At 36.7% G+C, this 16767-nt stretch overlaps 1 protein-coding gene across 1 annotated transcript in view; it reads left to right on the top strand.

The window, feature by feature from the left end:
* Positions 1-5319, top strand: part of LOC134854825 (uncharacterized) — a 74832-nt gene extending 69513 nt beyond the window's left edge. Inside the window, exons 24-25 of the mRNA XM_063871184.1 lie at positions 4838-5074; positions 5273-5319. Of these exons, the coding sequence (XP_063727254.1) occupies positions 4838-5074; positions 5273-5319 (284 nt within the window). The remainder of the gene's footprint in view (positions 1-4837; positions 5075-5272) is intronic.
* Positions 5320-16767: the final 11448 nt, after the last annotated feature.

The following is a 16767-nucleotide window of genomic DNA, read 5'->3' on the forward strand; positions in this document are numbered from 1 at the left end:
CACGTCGGACAAAACGCTTGCTAGGAATAAAGGGTCCTTTCTACTTTCTATCTTAGAAAGTAAATCTAAAATTCGCTGAGAAATATTTATTATAAAAGAAGTTAGTATGAATTTACAGCAAGTTGCCTTTTGATTCAATATTTATTTTTTACGGTGAGATTGGAGATATTTTTCTCTGAGATTGAATATTATTTTAGAGAAGGGTTGGGGTGGTTGAGGAGAGTGGTGGTGGTGGTAGAAGAGAAGTTGTTGGAATGAATTCCCGTAGTTTTGAGCTTCTATTTATACTCAATTAGGGAAATCACGCCACTTTCGTATCAAATGAGAAGTTTCTTTTAACTTCGTATTCTTTATTCGTACATTCGTATTTTACGAGAAGAAGGTTTCGTATGCTCGTACTTTACGAGAGGAATCGTCATTATTCGTATTGAATGAGAATAGTCGTTTCAATTCTCATGCTTAAAACGTTATACGAATTATTCCAATAGCATTTCCCTTCCTTTTGCAAGGGAATAAAAACATATTTCTTTGGTGGTGGCGGCGGCGTCACATTTTGTGAACGCAATAAAATAATTCATGTTTCTGTTTCTATTTGAAATCAGAACATATCCATCCTCCTATTTGGAGAAGGAAAAAAACTAAAACTTTCATTTTTATTACTTCCACTTGAATAGTGGGGTAATTGTTGATCGATCGAAGCTTTTTCTTTCAATCTCATAAAGTTTTGTTGGTATTACGGGTAGCAGATGTTTTTGAACAAAAGCTTTTTCTTTCAATCTCATAAAGTGGTTAGTAGTTTATTGGTATTACAGGTAGCAGATGTTTTAATCAACTGATACTTTGAGTCAGGCTTGAATAAATATAAATACATCAGTTACATTTATAAATCAAATAGAGTTTACACAACCAAGGGATTTAACTATAAAGTTAAATACATCAAAATTATTTGTTTCTCAAAAGTTTGAAGGTTAGTTTTATTCCTTAAACATTCTTTTTCCGAAGTCTCCTTTTCTTCCTGAAGTATGTGAAGTCTGTCCAAACGCGTAATAAGGGGAGGACTGGTTCATACAAAGGGGGTATTTTTTGTGTTTTTTGTTTTTATAAAAGTCAAAATTGTTGAAAGGAATTAATAGCTATACTACATAGCTATATAAAGCGAAAGAATAAATGTTTAAATAAAAGGATAAATTTCTTACAATTTTCCTTCCAACCGGGCTATAAGTTGTTGATTTTTTGTTTTTAAATTGTGGATATGCTTTTTCAGCTCCCGGATTTGGTGCGTTTCATGTATATGACTGCGCTGAATTTGCTCAGTATAGTCATCTAACTGGGGGGTTTGTAATTTTGCTGTCAGATATTTTGCTGGGACATAAATTTTTTGATATTCAAGAAGGGAATTATTTATGGAATACATTTTTTTTATATGGTGAAGGCTTCTAATTTAAAACGATTGATTAATGGATTCAAAGCATATTTGAGATCCATATCGAAGCCAGGATTGCTTTTAGAATTAATGTATCGTTCCCTTTCTAACTGAATATGTAATTTAGTGTTTAATTCAGTGGGGTGCAAGGGCTGTCGCCTAATGGTCATTGGACAATGAGAAGTTGATACCGGCGTATTTGCCGTGAGTATCTTATATGATCTTACAATCTGGGTCCGTTTTTTAATTTTAGAATTCGAGGGAACCAGGGGTATTTTAAAATCAGGGGGTGAAATTTTTAGGGGTGGTGGCTGTGATGCTGTAGTTATCGGGACAGCTGAACTGGTTTGAAGTAGTGGCTCAACGAAGGATCGTGTTGAGGTCGGCTTTGCAGTGGGTGTTGTAGTAGTAGAAACAGTTGGTTGTTGAGTGAGTGCTGAAATCTGCGAGTCCAGTGGATCGGTTGGTGGCAGAAGTGAGAGGAGATCCTCGAAATCTCTCAAGTCGTCATCAAGTGTTGCGTCCATAGTTGAATCAGTTGGTATATCCTAGAACAGTAGAATTTTTTTTATTAGACTGGGTTTGTTGGGTGATCCAAGTTTTGAGTTCTTCTCTCAAAACTTGTTAATTGGATGTAAAGATACATGCGATCCTGGTTTATTTTATCAATTTCCTCTAAAAGAGGGGCTTGTATTTTCTGATCACATTCTTGTTCTATTTTTTCAGTTTGCTCATCTTGAGTGAAAATTGAGGTCACTATGGAAGTGAAAAGTATATTATATGAAGCGGCAAGTAATACTTTGCCAAAGTGTAGTGAGCGGCCGGTGATTTTGTGAATATGCATAGCCTTTATTATGAATACTAGGCAATCTAGAATAAATTTCACAAATAGAAAAGAAGCGAAGACTATTCCGCATTTTTCTAAATAGTATTGTACTTTCCCGAATATACGGGTGTATTCGTTTTTCCAAAAATTTGGAGAGATGAGATAGTCCAAATAGATTGTTTGGGAAGAGCCTAGTGGGCTGTATGAGTCCTTGAAAAGAATTTTTTTAGCATTTAGAAAGGACCTGGATACTTTTTGCAGTACTCCTTTCATCTCTGAATTATCGGAAATCATATTCCAGAATTTTTGCATTTGAGCATAAGTGTAGATTGAAGCGCCTTGGCTAGAGGCTAAAAAATGCTTAATCTTTTGAATTATCTCTTTTGGAGATATGGTCCTGTAACCCTTGTAATTTGAGGGGTTAATTCAATCCAGGACTTATCATCATCAACATCTAGTTGAAAGAGATTCGAATGTTTGTCGGAGCAGTCTTGTAGATCTGCCGACTGAAAAGTTTGTCGCGTAATTGGATCGACAAATTGAATATTTTCCTTATACATAATGGGAATACGATTATAGCATTCATCCATTAATTGCAAAGGTGAATAAAATTTTGGACAATGATAGAGCCAGGCAACATTGCCATTGGTCTCTAAGAACATAGAGCGGTTTTTGGTTAGAATATAGCCAGCCAAACGTGGGCTTTCAAGTGAAAGCATTAAAGTATTTAATATTGAGGAGCGTTCTAGCTCACATTGATTTTGCAGAAGGGCTAACTCGGCCGTTCTGAGCATGTAGAAGCTATAAAAAAGAATCTAGTCCAATTTGGTACCTATATGAGCTTCGTAGTCAATTTGATGACTTGAAAATTGGAGTGGCGGCGAATCATCACTTAATGTGAGAAAAGTAGAATTTGGTTGGCCGGCATTATGAATAGTTCCCGTTTCTGGGGTTGGTTTAACTTGGATTCCAGTATCCATATTGAAACCGTCAGTGTATGCAATAAAAAGTGAATCATATGAAGTTGGATACACTATTCTGGGATGACCACAAAGAGATTGCGGTTTATTCATCACCTGTAGCATAAATTTTTGAGAATCCCTTGGATGGGTAGAATGAATAGACGGGCTAGAATCGCCTTTAATTATATAGTATGATTCTTCGTTTTGAATCATTTTTGCCGGAAATCTGTTTAAAACAGTGAAAATGCAATTGTTGGATTCTTCCCAAGTATAAGCAAAAGCGTCTAAGGATGTTGTTTCACATCCATTTGTAGACACTGGACAGGGCAAAGGAATGTTTTGCCAATTATTGACTGTTCCATCTTTGAGGTTAACAGTCAGAGTTACATTTTGCATGTAAGTTTCAAAAGTGTCCAATTTAATCCAAGAACGGCCATCACATTCGTTATGATGTTTGCCGTCAACTTTGCCAGCATGGGCATTAGTTACTGTTTTAACATTAAATTTGAAAGGAATATTTCCAATACTAGCATAGCCTAGGTTAAGATAGCCTCTGTCGGCGGCCGATTTACATTGATCGGCAGATAAATGGAGATCAGTAGTGATCATATTTTGTCGAGCGTCGATACCACTCGAATCAAAAGAATCGCAGAACCAACGCATTGATTGGTGTTTGATTCGACACATTGTCGCATTTACTTTTGTGCGATAATGTCTCTGATATAGAGTAACATAAGCATGGGCTACTTTAATATTTTCTGGTTGGACTTTGCAAGGTGCTACTTTATTTAGAGAGAACATTTTGTTAGAAGTCATTAGTTGACAATCATAATGAGCAACCCGAAGATTATTTGCAGTATTTGCATATAATTGTTCTTTCGGATCAAATGCTGAGGTTTGATTCGAAAGTATTATTAGAGTTAAAAGACCAACCAAATAAATTTTTTGCAAAATTATTTTTTGGTGGTGAATGATAGCAAAAGAATTTTTAAAAGTACTCACTTTAAGCATTTCCTCGAGAGTGGTTAGAACAGGATCTTGGTCCATTAGTTCACCTTCCTCTATTTCACTATATGGATTTGTCATTTGGTGGATTTTTGTGATGGGAAATCTGAATTAGATTTCAATTTTTGTTGAGGAATTCAGCAGATTTTATTTTTTGGAGAGAGAGAAGGTTTTGAATGGAAGATGTGGAATTGAGCAAGAATGAAAAAAACTGTATATCAGTTAATTTTTAAAGGCTGTTTTTGCTTTTTTGCAAATCTAAGCTCTGATTGGCCGTTGTTATTCGGCGTCTTTCGGAAGTGACTCTTTTTAAGTCGTAATTCATTCGCCATTCGTTTTGTGGTTTTTTTACTCTGGGGTAATGTCGTGGTTTTTCCACTTAGTTTTGATTTGTTGAGATCTAACAGTGGAATGATAATCATTCGTTTATGCTGATGTTAATTTTAACAACTGCATTCCCCTTCCTTATTGGAGGAGGAAAATGAAAAAACATCTCTTCATAAAAGAGGACTAAAAGCAACATCATTTGTTTGCTTTCCGTTTAAACTTCATCTGTTATCACAGTATTTTGTAAAAAAAAATTTGCTTTCTTAAAAAAAATGAGTTATATCGAGCCTGAAGACAATCTGGTGGACTTCCCCGAGAAGTTTTTGAACTTGCGGGATGAGTTAGATTTCACACACGAAGCCTTGCTGGAGGACAAGGAAGTTGAGAGAAGGGTGGAAATCTACGATGGTTTAGTCGAAAAGGGTGCAAATCTGACGCCCATGGAATTCATGATATTCATGGACCGGAGTTACATCTTCAAGTATTCGGTCCTGAATACCGATGAACTGTTTGAGCTGGGCTCAATACAAAGTAGGTGCTTCGCGAAGAAACTTCGGAGCCCATGGAGTGGAAACCATGTGGTTTCCCAAGAGACAATGGACTTTTTGTCCTTATTCTTTGGAGAGGATGTAAGTTTGTTTTATAATACACCCAATTTTAAAAATAATAAAAAAATTTTTTTATTCAAGTGGCATGGCAACATAGAAATACTATATAAATTTGTTTTAGTTTCAAGAAGAATTCTTCAAAAAGCCAGTGGCGGAGGCAGAGTTTAGACGAAAAATAGAGCTTGATATTATGTTGGAGGAGATATATCAAGCTTGGTGGCGGCCTTACTCAGCGCTACAGTTTGCAGTGAGGAGCCTGAGTAGGGCCGCGGAAAACTCGTTGGAAAAGATGGCGGCAGCAAAACTAGTGAAATCGTACACAGATATTAAATCTTGTATTTATAAAAGTTATTTTTAAATTTATTTGTTAACATGTTATTTTTGGTGTTTTGTGTTTTTTATTACAAACGAAATATTTATAAAGTAAAAAAAAAGGAAAAAAAGAAAAGGCCAATAAAAAGAATTAAAAAAAATATTATGTTGGCCAAATAAATGGTTTAGTGTTTTTATTTCTTTTTAAATATGCCAATTATACTAGATGGAATCGTAGTTCCATAAAAGTTTGTAGGACGATTTGTCCGCCTAGGTTTTTTGGATTCAGAAAGTGATCCAGGTGCGGATCGAGTGTTCTCATAGAAGCTTTCCTGAGAGCTATGAGGGATATTTTTTCGATCAGTAAAGCTTTCTGATGATTCAGATAAACGAGGGATATCAGGAGGACGGGGAGTATTATATTGTGTTGTTATATTTTGGTGGCGGCGGCCAAAGTCATTTGCGAGACTAGTATTAGGACTTATACTGCGGCTAGGTAGGCGGCGGTGGCCATAACTACTAGATTGACTAGTTGAAGGATTAGGGGTTTTTATCAGCAGGATAGGGGGTCGAACTTCGAATAGGTCTAAGATTTTGGTCAATCGCAGTCGCATCGAACAAAGTTCTTAGATGCATGGTTTCTCTGCCTGAATCTAAATAGTGTTCATGAACAATGGTTTTATTTTGATCCTCATTTGTAGGGGTATGATCAGTCATTTGCTGATAACCATTGTTGACTACTGGCCAAAACTGGTATTGTAGATTTTCAACCTGTTTAGGTTTATTGAAAGAGTCGATTTGATGATTTGTTATATGATCATAAAAATCACTTGAAAATAAATCACTAGAGTACTCTTGTAGTAGCTTGGGCATTTGTTGTTCTTTAGGAAAGTATTCAACAATATGATTGCGGTGGACAATCTTTTTTTCGTTAGTGAAATCATTTTGAATTCCGTATGTTACTTCCGTGATTTTTTCAATTACGGTGTAAGGTCCAGATCTCAAATTCAAAAGCTTTTGACTTTTCAATAGTGGTTTGGATCTGTTTTCTAGTAACACTTTTGTGCCTTCTTTTATAGGCCGTCCTAATTTAAATTGATTTCGGAACATGTGGGCCTTATTAGTGATGCGGCGGCAATGGGTATAGGTGTTACTATAAATCAACTTAAAATCATTTTCCCTTTTTAGTATTTCGGCGGAAATTTGATTTTTTAGAAATCTATCTATGGTCTCATTGTTTGACTTATGCTTGCATGATTTTCGAGACCAGCGCAAAATTTAGAGGTACATCTTTTGTTTTGGTCGCGGTAGAGGCCTAATTTAAGGCTAAGGGGAACCTGAGGTTTTATGCCAAAGACAATCTCATATGGAGTGTAACCTGTACTTGAATTAATGGCGGTGTTATGTGCAAAAGCAAATTTATTTGTTAATTCAGACCAGTTTGAGCCTGAGGTACTCAAGAAATGTCGAAAGTACTGGGTTAAATGTTTATTCTGGACTTCAACTTTTCCGTTAGTCCAAGGCGAGTAAGTAGTTCTTGGCCTCAGGGTTATTCCCAATTCAGAGGACCAATGAGCAAAGTCATTACTCATGAATGCACTTCCATTATCATGAATAATTTGTTGTGGAATACCAAATGTTGTGATGTATTTCTCTAAGAGCTTAATAGTTTCCTTAGAGTCTGCATGGGTGAATGGATATACTTGAAGATATCTAGAGAAGGCATCTATCACAACTAAGCAAAAGTTTTTGCCGTGACTTGATGGTCTAAGTGGACCTTTATGATCAATGTGGATCGTTTTCATTGGGATTGTTTCTAATTGTCCCCATTGTTGTAATGGAGCTTCATTCAGGTCTTTTCGTTTAGGTTTATTTTTCTGACATTCTAGGCAATCATGAAGAAGCATGTTGACCCATTTATAGAGTCCGGGCCAATAGAAATATCTTTTGATTATTTCCAAAGTTTTTGTTTCGCCGTGATGACCGCTAAGAGGATGCTTATGAGCTAACTCAAAGCAGTTTAGCACTAGGGAGATGGGTAAGCAAATTTTTGGACTCTTAGTATAGTCATCATTATATTCATTAATACATAGAAGATCATGTTGGTCTTCAATGAATAATAATTCGAACTGCCTGATAATTCTTCACGATAAGGATTTTTTTTGTTTCTTTCTGGCTTTTCGTTTTGCTTTATGCAATTTTTGATATCTATGATTACAGTATCGTTACACTGCTCTTGCATAATTGTTTCAACGTCTAAATTTGCTTCTTTAGCAAAGTCGGTCATTTTTGCTATCAGTTCAAGAGAATCTGATTTATTCTCTTCAGATTGGAGACTTAGGGGTTCAATCAACTTCAAAGATCTTGTTTTGGTTGCAAAATCATTTTTTGCTTTAACCAGGTCGTTGAGAAGGTTGTTCTCAACATTGCCTTCATATAAGTCAAGCCATTCTGAATTTTCCAAAGGATCATCAAGTGCAGATACTTCATCTGGAATTTCTTCATAAATGTTTTCATTATTTATATCTGGTATAGATAGTCGTTTGATTTGGTTAATTTGTTTGCCAAATCGGAAGAATTCTGTTATATTTTGAATCGCACTACAAGATTCTTCAAAATGTTCTGGAGCATCTTCAATGCTGAAGTCTCCTCTGTCACTTATGTTGAATAATTTCTTTTTTCCGCCTTGCACTTGAGCAATGACTGGATGGCAATCATTTTGAAATATGTTATCATCTTTGTGGAGTACTGAATAACACATTTGTTCTCCATTGTCTAGGATGAACTTTATATCATTTGGAATGGTTTTGTGTTCTAGTTGATATCTTTTGATATCAGCGATGGGTACATTTCGGCTCAATAAGTCAGGAAAGGCTAGGTTTGAACCTGGGGTATAGATAATTTTCAAATTGTTGAATTTTGTCAATACGACTTGATATTTGAAAAATCTATGAGAAAGTTGTCCTTTTCTGGACCATAAGAAGAGAATAGGTCTGTGGTCGCAATATAGGTATAGAGGAAAGGGTGAACCTATAATGTAGAATTCATAGGTTTGCGAAGCAGATATTATTCCACATAATTCACGATGTTGAGTAGACATTTTCTGCTCAGCTTTATCAAAGACTCTAGAATTGGCAGAAACAATTCTTTTCCCTTTAGGGAAGTCTTGGATGAGTATACATCCGGTTCCTACATTTGAGGAGTCGGCGTGAATGTGGAATGGGTAGTTTACATCAGGTATGGCATTTGAAATATCATGACAGAATTTGTCTTTCAGTTTTTTAAAAACTTCTTCATGGCATGGTAGCCATTGAAACTTATCACTACTGTTTGCCAGTTCATATAGACATTTTGCGTCCACATGAAAATTGATGATGTATGTGCTGTAGAATCCCATGACACCTAATACTCCTAGAACTTCTGTTTTTGATTCAGGGGATTTCAATTTTTTTATGTCATCAATTCGTGAAGCGATTGGGGAAAGACCATCTTTAGAGACAACGTGGACTAGAAATTTAACTTTTCTTAGGAAGAAAAAAGTTTTGTCAGGGGCAGCTTTTAAGTTGGCCTTCCGTAAAAGAGAATGATATTCTCGAATTGTGTCAAGCATTTCATTTTTACTTTGACTCTGTAACAGAGTGTCGTCTATGTAAGTAATTGCTTTTTTTTCTTTAATGGGGGGTCCGAAGGCATATCTCATTAGTTTACTGAAGAAATTTGGAAGTAGTTTCAAGCCATAGAAACCAACTTGGTAGGTATATTGTCTACCTCCTACAATAAAGCTTGTTAATTTCTGAGCCTCATCTGTTAGAGGTACTTGATGGTAGGCGCAAGAGAGATCACTACTTGTGAAGTATGATCCGTTTATTTGGGTCATGAGAACTTGTAGTGGTTCTAATGGCCAACTACAATTGCTAGTATCTGTGATTGAGTTTAGATACCTAGCATCCAAGACCAACTTAACGTAGTCTTTTTTTGGAAGAATGATGACTGGATTTACGAACCATGAGTTCATATCATCTTTTTCATTTAGTTCTCTTACTATGCCTGCTTGGATTAATTCATCCATTAACTTGTCCAATTTATCTCTTAGATGGACTGGGATTTTACTCGGTCGTTGTTTTTTGAACGTTGCGTCCTTTTTAAGTGGTATATGGAATTTATGTTTTGTTTTTCCAATATCATATTTGTGATGAGAATGAACATCTTGATCCTCTATCAGCATTTGAATTAGATCTGCAAATTCATCATCCGATATATCACTTTGTGTGAAATCGAAGTCAGATAAAAATTTAATAGTAGTTTCGATTTTTTCCAAAGTACTACTATTGTCCTTATCAATTGAGGAGTATTGGGTAAACGTTTCGTTGACTAGAAAGGCAATTAGCCGATCATTATGTTCTTTGTTTCGGTACTTTTTAAAATGTTTTTTCAGGGGAGGCCTACAAAGGTTCTTTGCATCATTAGAAAAGTCAGTTGCTATTTCGTTTTCATTTTTGCATACTTTGACTATATCTGAACCAATTTGTTCAAATATTTCTGATACATTCTCTGTATCAAACACTTCAAGGGCAGGCATGTCCTTGATTTCTTGTCCTGAAACATAGACAAATATAGTAATTCCAGAATGTTGGAATACATCGACAATGATTTTGGAAACTTCTTCCCAATTCATTTTATTTAAGCCACAAGCAATTTTGGGCATTGCGATAGATCAAATGTTATTTGCTATAGCATGATCTTTCATTTCGGACAAGGTATTGAATATAGCGTCGTAAGTGGGTTTCTGAAAGTACCTCTGTTTGGTAATTAGGTTATATATGATTTGTCCAGATTTTGGATCAGTGAAGATGAGAATATCTTTAATGTTGGCATGTATTGAGTTACAAAAGTGTCGTAGCTCAGGATACCTTTTGCTAATTGATTCAGCAAATCCTTTTTTCATTGCTCTATCTGCAGAGATTGTATGGGCAATGGGCATATTCGATTCGAATATGGACCTTTTTTGAAGTCTACATATTGTAGACAGGGGCCGGATAATTGAGTATTGCTTTCCTGTGTTGTATTGACAACAGTGTTCAGCATGAAACAGCTATCGAATTCTGAACTTTCATTTAAAATTCTCGTTGTGAACTCATCACAATCGTGGATAGCAAATATTTTATCCTCGTATCCTTGAATATCAGTTACTGCATAGCCTAGTACACACTTGTTTAGTGTGACAGGATGATCTTTCTGATTCTCAATCAGGATAGGTAGGCTTTGCTCAATTTGAGTACAAACTGTATTAATGAAAACCAATTCGGTTTTGGTTGCATTTTTATGAGGCTATGTAGTCCTTTTTTCGAAGTATGAATTTGGTTCAGCCAAGTGTTTGTATAAGTATGTAGAGCGTGCTGGAATGAACAAGGGTTCTTTCAAATTAATTGAGACAATTTTTGAAACGTTAGGATATTCTTTATCGTTGTTCATCAACCCGTAGGATATTACACCTTCTTTTGATTTGAGCTCAACTGCGGGGATATCAAAGTAGAGAGCTTTTAAGAAGAGATGACAAAAGTCTACTCCTAATAGATTAGCAGTCTTTTCTTCAGTTATCCACACTTTGTGGTTAGATGGGTATTTTCCATCAGTGTCGAAACAAGATTGGATAGATGTATGGCCAAACATACGTATATCAGATCCATTATAAGTCTTTGCTTTAATTTTAGATCGGTAAATTGTCATTTTTTGACCTAATTTTTCCAATTCTTGATAAGTTGGGTAGTTTATGATACTACAAGTTGATCCTGGATCAATCATGAATTCAATTTCAAGTCCACTATTATTATTTTTGTCTCCGGTGGCAAAATGATATAAGCTAAGATATATCCTTGATTTAGGATTACTATCATCGCTTGGTTTCGGAGACTTTAATAGTTTAAAGGAAAGAAATCAGTGATAGCATCACAGTAATTGACTTCTTCCTCAACCCAGTGGGTAGTTTCAGACTGTATTTGATTCGAACTAAAATTTGGTGATTGAGATCGCGTTGAGTCTCGACTGTTATTGCTATTATAGCTTCCAGTGTTATATGGTCGACCTCTAGGGTTACTATTGAATTGCCTATTTTCTTGGTCGTAGAACTGTTTAGCAACTTGTTCATTTTCTCTGAATTTGTTTTCTCTGGGATACCTATCATCAAAGGTTTGGGGTCTTTTGTTATTGAAAGACGATTGTGCCTTAGCCTTTCGGAAATTGTTTCCGTTATAGTTATAATTATGGCGAATGCCATAGTTATTTTGGCTAGGATTTGAATTGTTAGTAGATCTGTTTTGGTTATCCCAAAACCGGTTGCTTGGGTTAGGGTTACTCTGGTTAGGGAAGTTATTTGGTCTTCGATTTCGTTTATAATCAGTTTCAAATGAAACTCTTCGTTCATTTTTTGTTGTGAGCTCTTTCCTCAACTTATTTACTTCGTCCTGAACTTGCTTTTTTGAACATCTAGATATAGAATGTCCATTCATTCTACAATATTCGCAGAATCGTGTACTATTAGGTCTTCCCTTGATGTCAGGGTGACGTCGTTGAAATGAAGTCTGGTCATTGATTGCACTAACTTCTTGATTCTTGATCAGTTTAGTTAGTTTTTTAATTTGAGTTTCTAATGAAGTCATTTTATCCGTTGTTGACTTATTAGCAGGATCAGTAGCAACAATGAATTTTAGATCCTTAGTAATTACATGATTTGTGAATTGATCCCAATTGGCATTTGGATGTTCTATCATGTATTCATGAGCTTTTTGTTTAAGGGCTAGAGGTCTTAGTCCCTTAATTGAGAAATCGATATACTTTTGACTTCTTTGTCTGGTTTGTATAGTTCTCTCAGCATTTTGAGCAGCTTCATCAACATGAACTGTTACATCAATACTTTCGGGCCATCCTCTATCTACAGAAGATTTAATTCTGTGGAAGTAATTTTTTATTAATTCGCCATCTTGGCGAGCTGCATTTTCAGCATCAATTCTATGTTTGAATTGATCTCGTCCGTCAGTGAACCTGTTTAGGAAGAGATCTTTGAGTTGTGCCCATGTGGTAGCATTGGTTACATTATCATTGAACCATTCAAGAGATGTATCAGTTAACAATGATCCGAATAGGGATCGTTGTCGGCTATCATAGCTGCGTCGTGCATCATTATCAGCAGGTCTTTGACCTAATGAGAAAAGAATTTTGTTTTCAACTGAATTCCAAAAAGCCGTAGCATTTTGGTTCGGATCGTTTCCCGAAAATGTCATTAAAGACAAGTTGGGATGGGATATTGGGGTATCAGCCATTTTATATTTAGTTTAGAACTTAAAAAAGAAAGATAGAAAAGTTTATAAATTTGTTTAGAAAACTTGAATTTCCGATTTGGAAATTTATTACTTTTCTTTATTTGTAAGAGAAATTTCAACAATTCTCCAGTTTGAGAATTGGAATTTTTGCTTTTTTATCTCTTTTTGAGACTTTAGCAATTTTAGCGAATTTTTAGAAGGTGAGCCTCACTGGTCGCACCAATTTATTACGCTAGCAATACTATTCACGTCGGACAAAACGCTTGCTAGGAATAAAGGGTCCTTTCTACTTTCTATCTTAGAAAGTAAATCTAAAATTCGCTGAGAAATATTTTATTAAAAAAGAAGTTAGTATGAATTTACAGCAAGTTGCCTTTTGACTCAATATTTATTTTTTACGGTGAGATTGAATATTATTTTAGAGAAGTGTTGGGGTGGTTGAGGAGAGTGGAGGTGGTAGTAGAAGAGAAGTTGTTGGAATGAATTCCCGTAGTTTTGAGCTTCTATTTATACTCAATTGGGGAAATCACGCCACTTTTCGTATCAAATGAGAAGTTTCTTCTAACTTCGTATTCTTTATTCGTACATTCGTATTTTACGAGAAGAAGGTTTCGTATGCTCGTACTTTACGAGAGGAATCGTTATTATTCGTATTGCATGAGAATAGTCATTTCAATTCTCAATGCTTAAAACGTTATACGAATTATTCCAATAGCATTTCCCTTCCTTTTGCAAGGGAATAAAAACATATTTCTTTGGTGGTGGTGTGACATTCGACCAGAATGGCCAAAATGCAATCTCTGCAGAATTCGGATTTTTAGCAGTAAGCCTTCCGGATTGGTGGTTTTTAAGAACTAAGAGCGTTATTGGAACGTTTGGCCAGACGGTGAGGGCTGGAATATTCTAGTATTTTAAAATTTCAAAAATTCGAATGATGACGTCACATTTCTGAGAAATGCTGAAACAGCCATTTTAACAAAAAACGAGAGAAAAAACACAACAACATTAATTGCGCTGACGATAACAACGATAATCGTGATTGAAAAACAGCAGCAGATTGCAGGAATAGCAGAGAACGTTCCGAGTTGCAACTATTGTGCTGCTACAATAGTTGCAAGGCCGTCGCGAGCAACGGTGAAGGGTGAGAAACCAGCCTTCCGGATTAGGAGGAAATCAAGATTAGCGAGCTTGATTCAGCGGATTCAAGAATCCGGAAGGGTTTCGGGACTGAAACTTTTAGCCTGTTATATAAACTTTTAGCTTCCTGTCATGTCCTGACTTGAATTTAATTGATATCTAGATTCATTTTGATAAGGATGAGAAGCTAGGAGTTGGGGGAAAGGGTTGATCCATCTTCGATGGAGATGATGATTTTTATCTACTGAACAAAAACAATAGTAATATAATAAGTAGTAACCCTGTTTTTAGGAGTGACCTCGTGGTCTGGGGATACTGAGACCCAGCCATGAGCTCACTATTTGCATGTAATTAAGTTAATTTGAGCGTTCTGGTCGAAGCCGGAGAACAGTAACGTTTTTGTCGACCCGATGTTAGAAAGACCACCGAAAAGTACTGGCTTGGTAGAGACGGTGAAAAGCATGCGAAGCTCTGTTTAGACGCTAGCCAGTCGTCTTAAGACTTAGTTTTGTTATCCGTCGATATGTATCTTCCGGGCGAATGTTACATACATGTTTTTATGGCGCTCCTGGGTGTTATTCTTTTTAACATCATGACCGGCAGAACCGTTAATGAGCACTCCGCGCCGAGCGGATGCTCACATTAACGCCCTTAATAGGCCTAAACCGCCGGGGCGGAAGGGTGGTTTGGAGCGCGGAAGCCCTCCGGATTACCGTGAATAGCTTTTTAACTTAGTTAAGACCGAAAATTCACGAACCAGGAAGGGTGGGGGGATCGGCCATTCCCTCATCCCCTGAGTGGTTTGTGACCAAAAACACTTAAAGATATAAGTAAAACCAAACAAAAAATAGTATAGTACCCAAGAAAAACAAAAAACATAAAAAATTGCCGAAAAAACCAAAAACAGTAAAAAAAAAGTAAAAAATCAGTAGAAATCATCCCCCCAGACAAGATGTGATCCGACCCCCCCGTTTGTTGTTGATAGATATATTGTTGTTACAGGCATTTATATCAGTCAGGATCGTTACGATCAGTTTTGTAGCCCGTTTGTGAGGCTTGTACTGTAGGGTTATTTGAGCATTTAAGCACGTTAATGATAAATTGCGCTCAATCCGGAAGGGTCAGCTGATTTGCGCTCAATTCGGAAGGGTCTTGGGTGAAGACCGATCCGGCAAGCAGTACAAGGAGCATCAAGAAGAGGCTCAACGACGACAACAATCGACTGTTGGGTATCGTTAACAAGTTTTGTATCCCTTTTGGTATAAAAAGTAAGATAGTAATCTGTGGGGGGCTCGACAGTGCTGCACTGTAGTGACCCTTCACCGAACTGCGAATATCCGAGTTAAGCACCTTAATTCGGATATTAAACAAACCCGGAGGGGTATAGTATTACTATTATTATTACTTATAGAGCCTATATTAATAGTCTTATATCGTTTTTCAGTGAAAAACAACGAAAACAGACCGGTTTTTAGGGTCAAAATAGCGATATTTTGATCCCCCCACAAGTCGCGATTTTTGAAATATCGATACTTTTTGAAACAGAAAAAAGCGCTAAGTTAGTGTGTTACATCGTAACTGCACTACCACAATAGATAGAGCCGGTTAAGTTTAGTTCGGAAGTGGTTGGAACTATTTTGGAACCAAAAACCGAATTTTCGTGATTTTTGAGAAAACGAAAAACTATAAATTTAGAAATTTTTTTGAAATTTTTGAGTTACAACAGTAAAAATAGTTGTTCGGACAACGTCCACTAGTGAATCTACAAGTTTTAAAACCCCCTACCCGAAAGCCTTCCGGGTTGCGGAGAAATCGGACATAACGTGTTTGATTTGGTGGATTCATCAATCCGGAGGGGTCCAGGTAGCATAGTTTTTCGCAAATTTTTTCTACAAAAGCGTTCTAGATCGGGTCTTTTGCATTGAACTAGAAGAGTATAGGCCTTCTGAGCTCGGATCAATAATTTTTAGGTCGGAAGGACCAGAATTGCGGAAAAAGTTAGGTGGAACCTATAAGTGAGAAATTTTTTGAGTTTGCAAGAAAGACGTTTTGGCTAATAACTTTTCGACAACTGGACAGATCCGGTTAATCTTGGTACCATTAGATCAGAAATTAGCTGAACTTACTAGTAGGAAAGAGAATTACGCGAAAAAGCGAGCGAGAAAATTTTTGGAGATTGTTTTTAGCAAATTACACAAATCCGGAGGGGTACACCCTTCACGTTTTATAAATTTTTCTGAAAAACCCTTAGACCCCTACCAAGAGGTAATAGCGGTTGAATAAAGTAACTTTAGGCCATTCTAGACCAAAAGGGAGGGCTAAAGGCACAGCAAAAGCTTAATCGAGCCGAAGTTAGGCCAGCGATAAGACCCTTCACCGTTAGCGTGAATTGTCAAATAAGAGGCTTAACTTCAATCCGGAAGGGTCTAGGAAGGCAGTACATACCCTTCCCAGTTAATTGAAAGAGCATAATTGCATCGGAGAACGTATCCGGAGGGGGATAGGTTGAAAAAAAGGAAATCTCCGAAAAGCCACTTTTACAAAACCGGAGGGCTCCCAAACCGGAGGGGTCAAAGATTTTTCAAGTTAGGAGGGGTCCGAATCCGGAGGGGTCTTATAGTTGCTAATTCGGAGGGGTCCAAATCCGGAGGGGTCTTGTATTAACCAACTCAGAGGGGTCCAAATCCGGAGGGATCTAGATTCTATCAATCCGGAAGGGTCCTATTTGTGCCAATCCGGAGGGGTACTATTTTATTAAGGACTTAGGCAGACGAAAGAAAGACTAAAAAGTGAGAGGTATTAGGTTATTAGCACACAGGCTAGGTATCAGTGACTGCACTGGTAACTTGCC

Source organism: Symsagittifera roscoffensis, chromosome 9, assembly GCF_963678635.1.
Source record: "Symsagittifera roscoffensis chromosome 9, txSymRosc1.1, whole genome shotgun sequence".
Classification (NCBI taxonomy): domain Eukaryota; kingdom Metazoa; phylum Xenacoelomorpha; order Acoela; family Convolutidae; genus Symsagittifera; species Symsagittifera roscoffensis.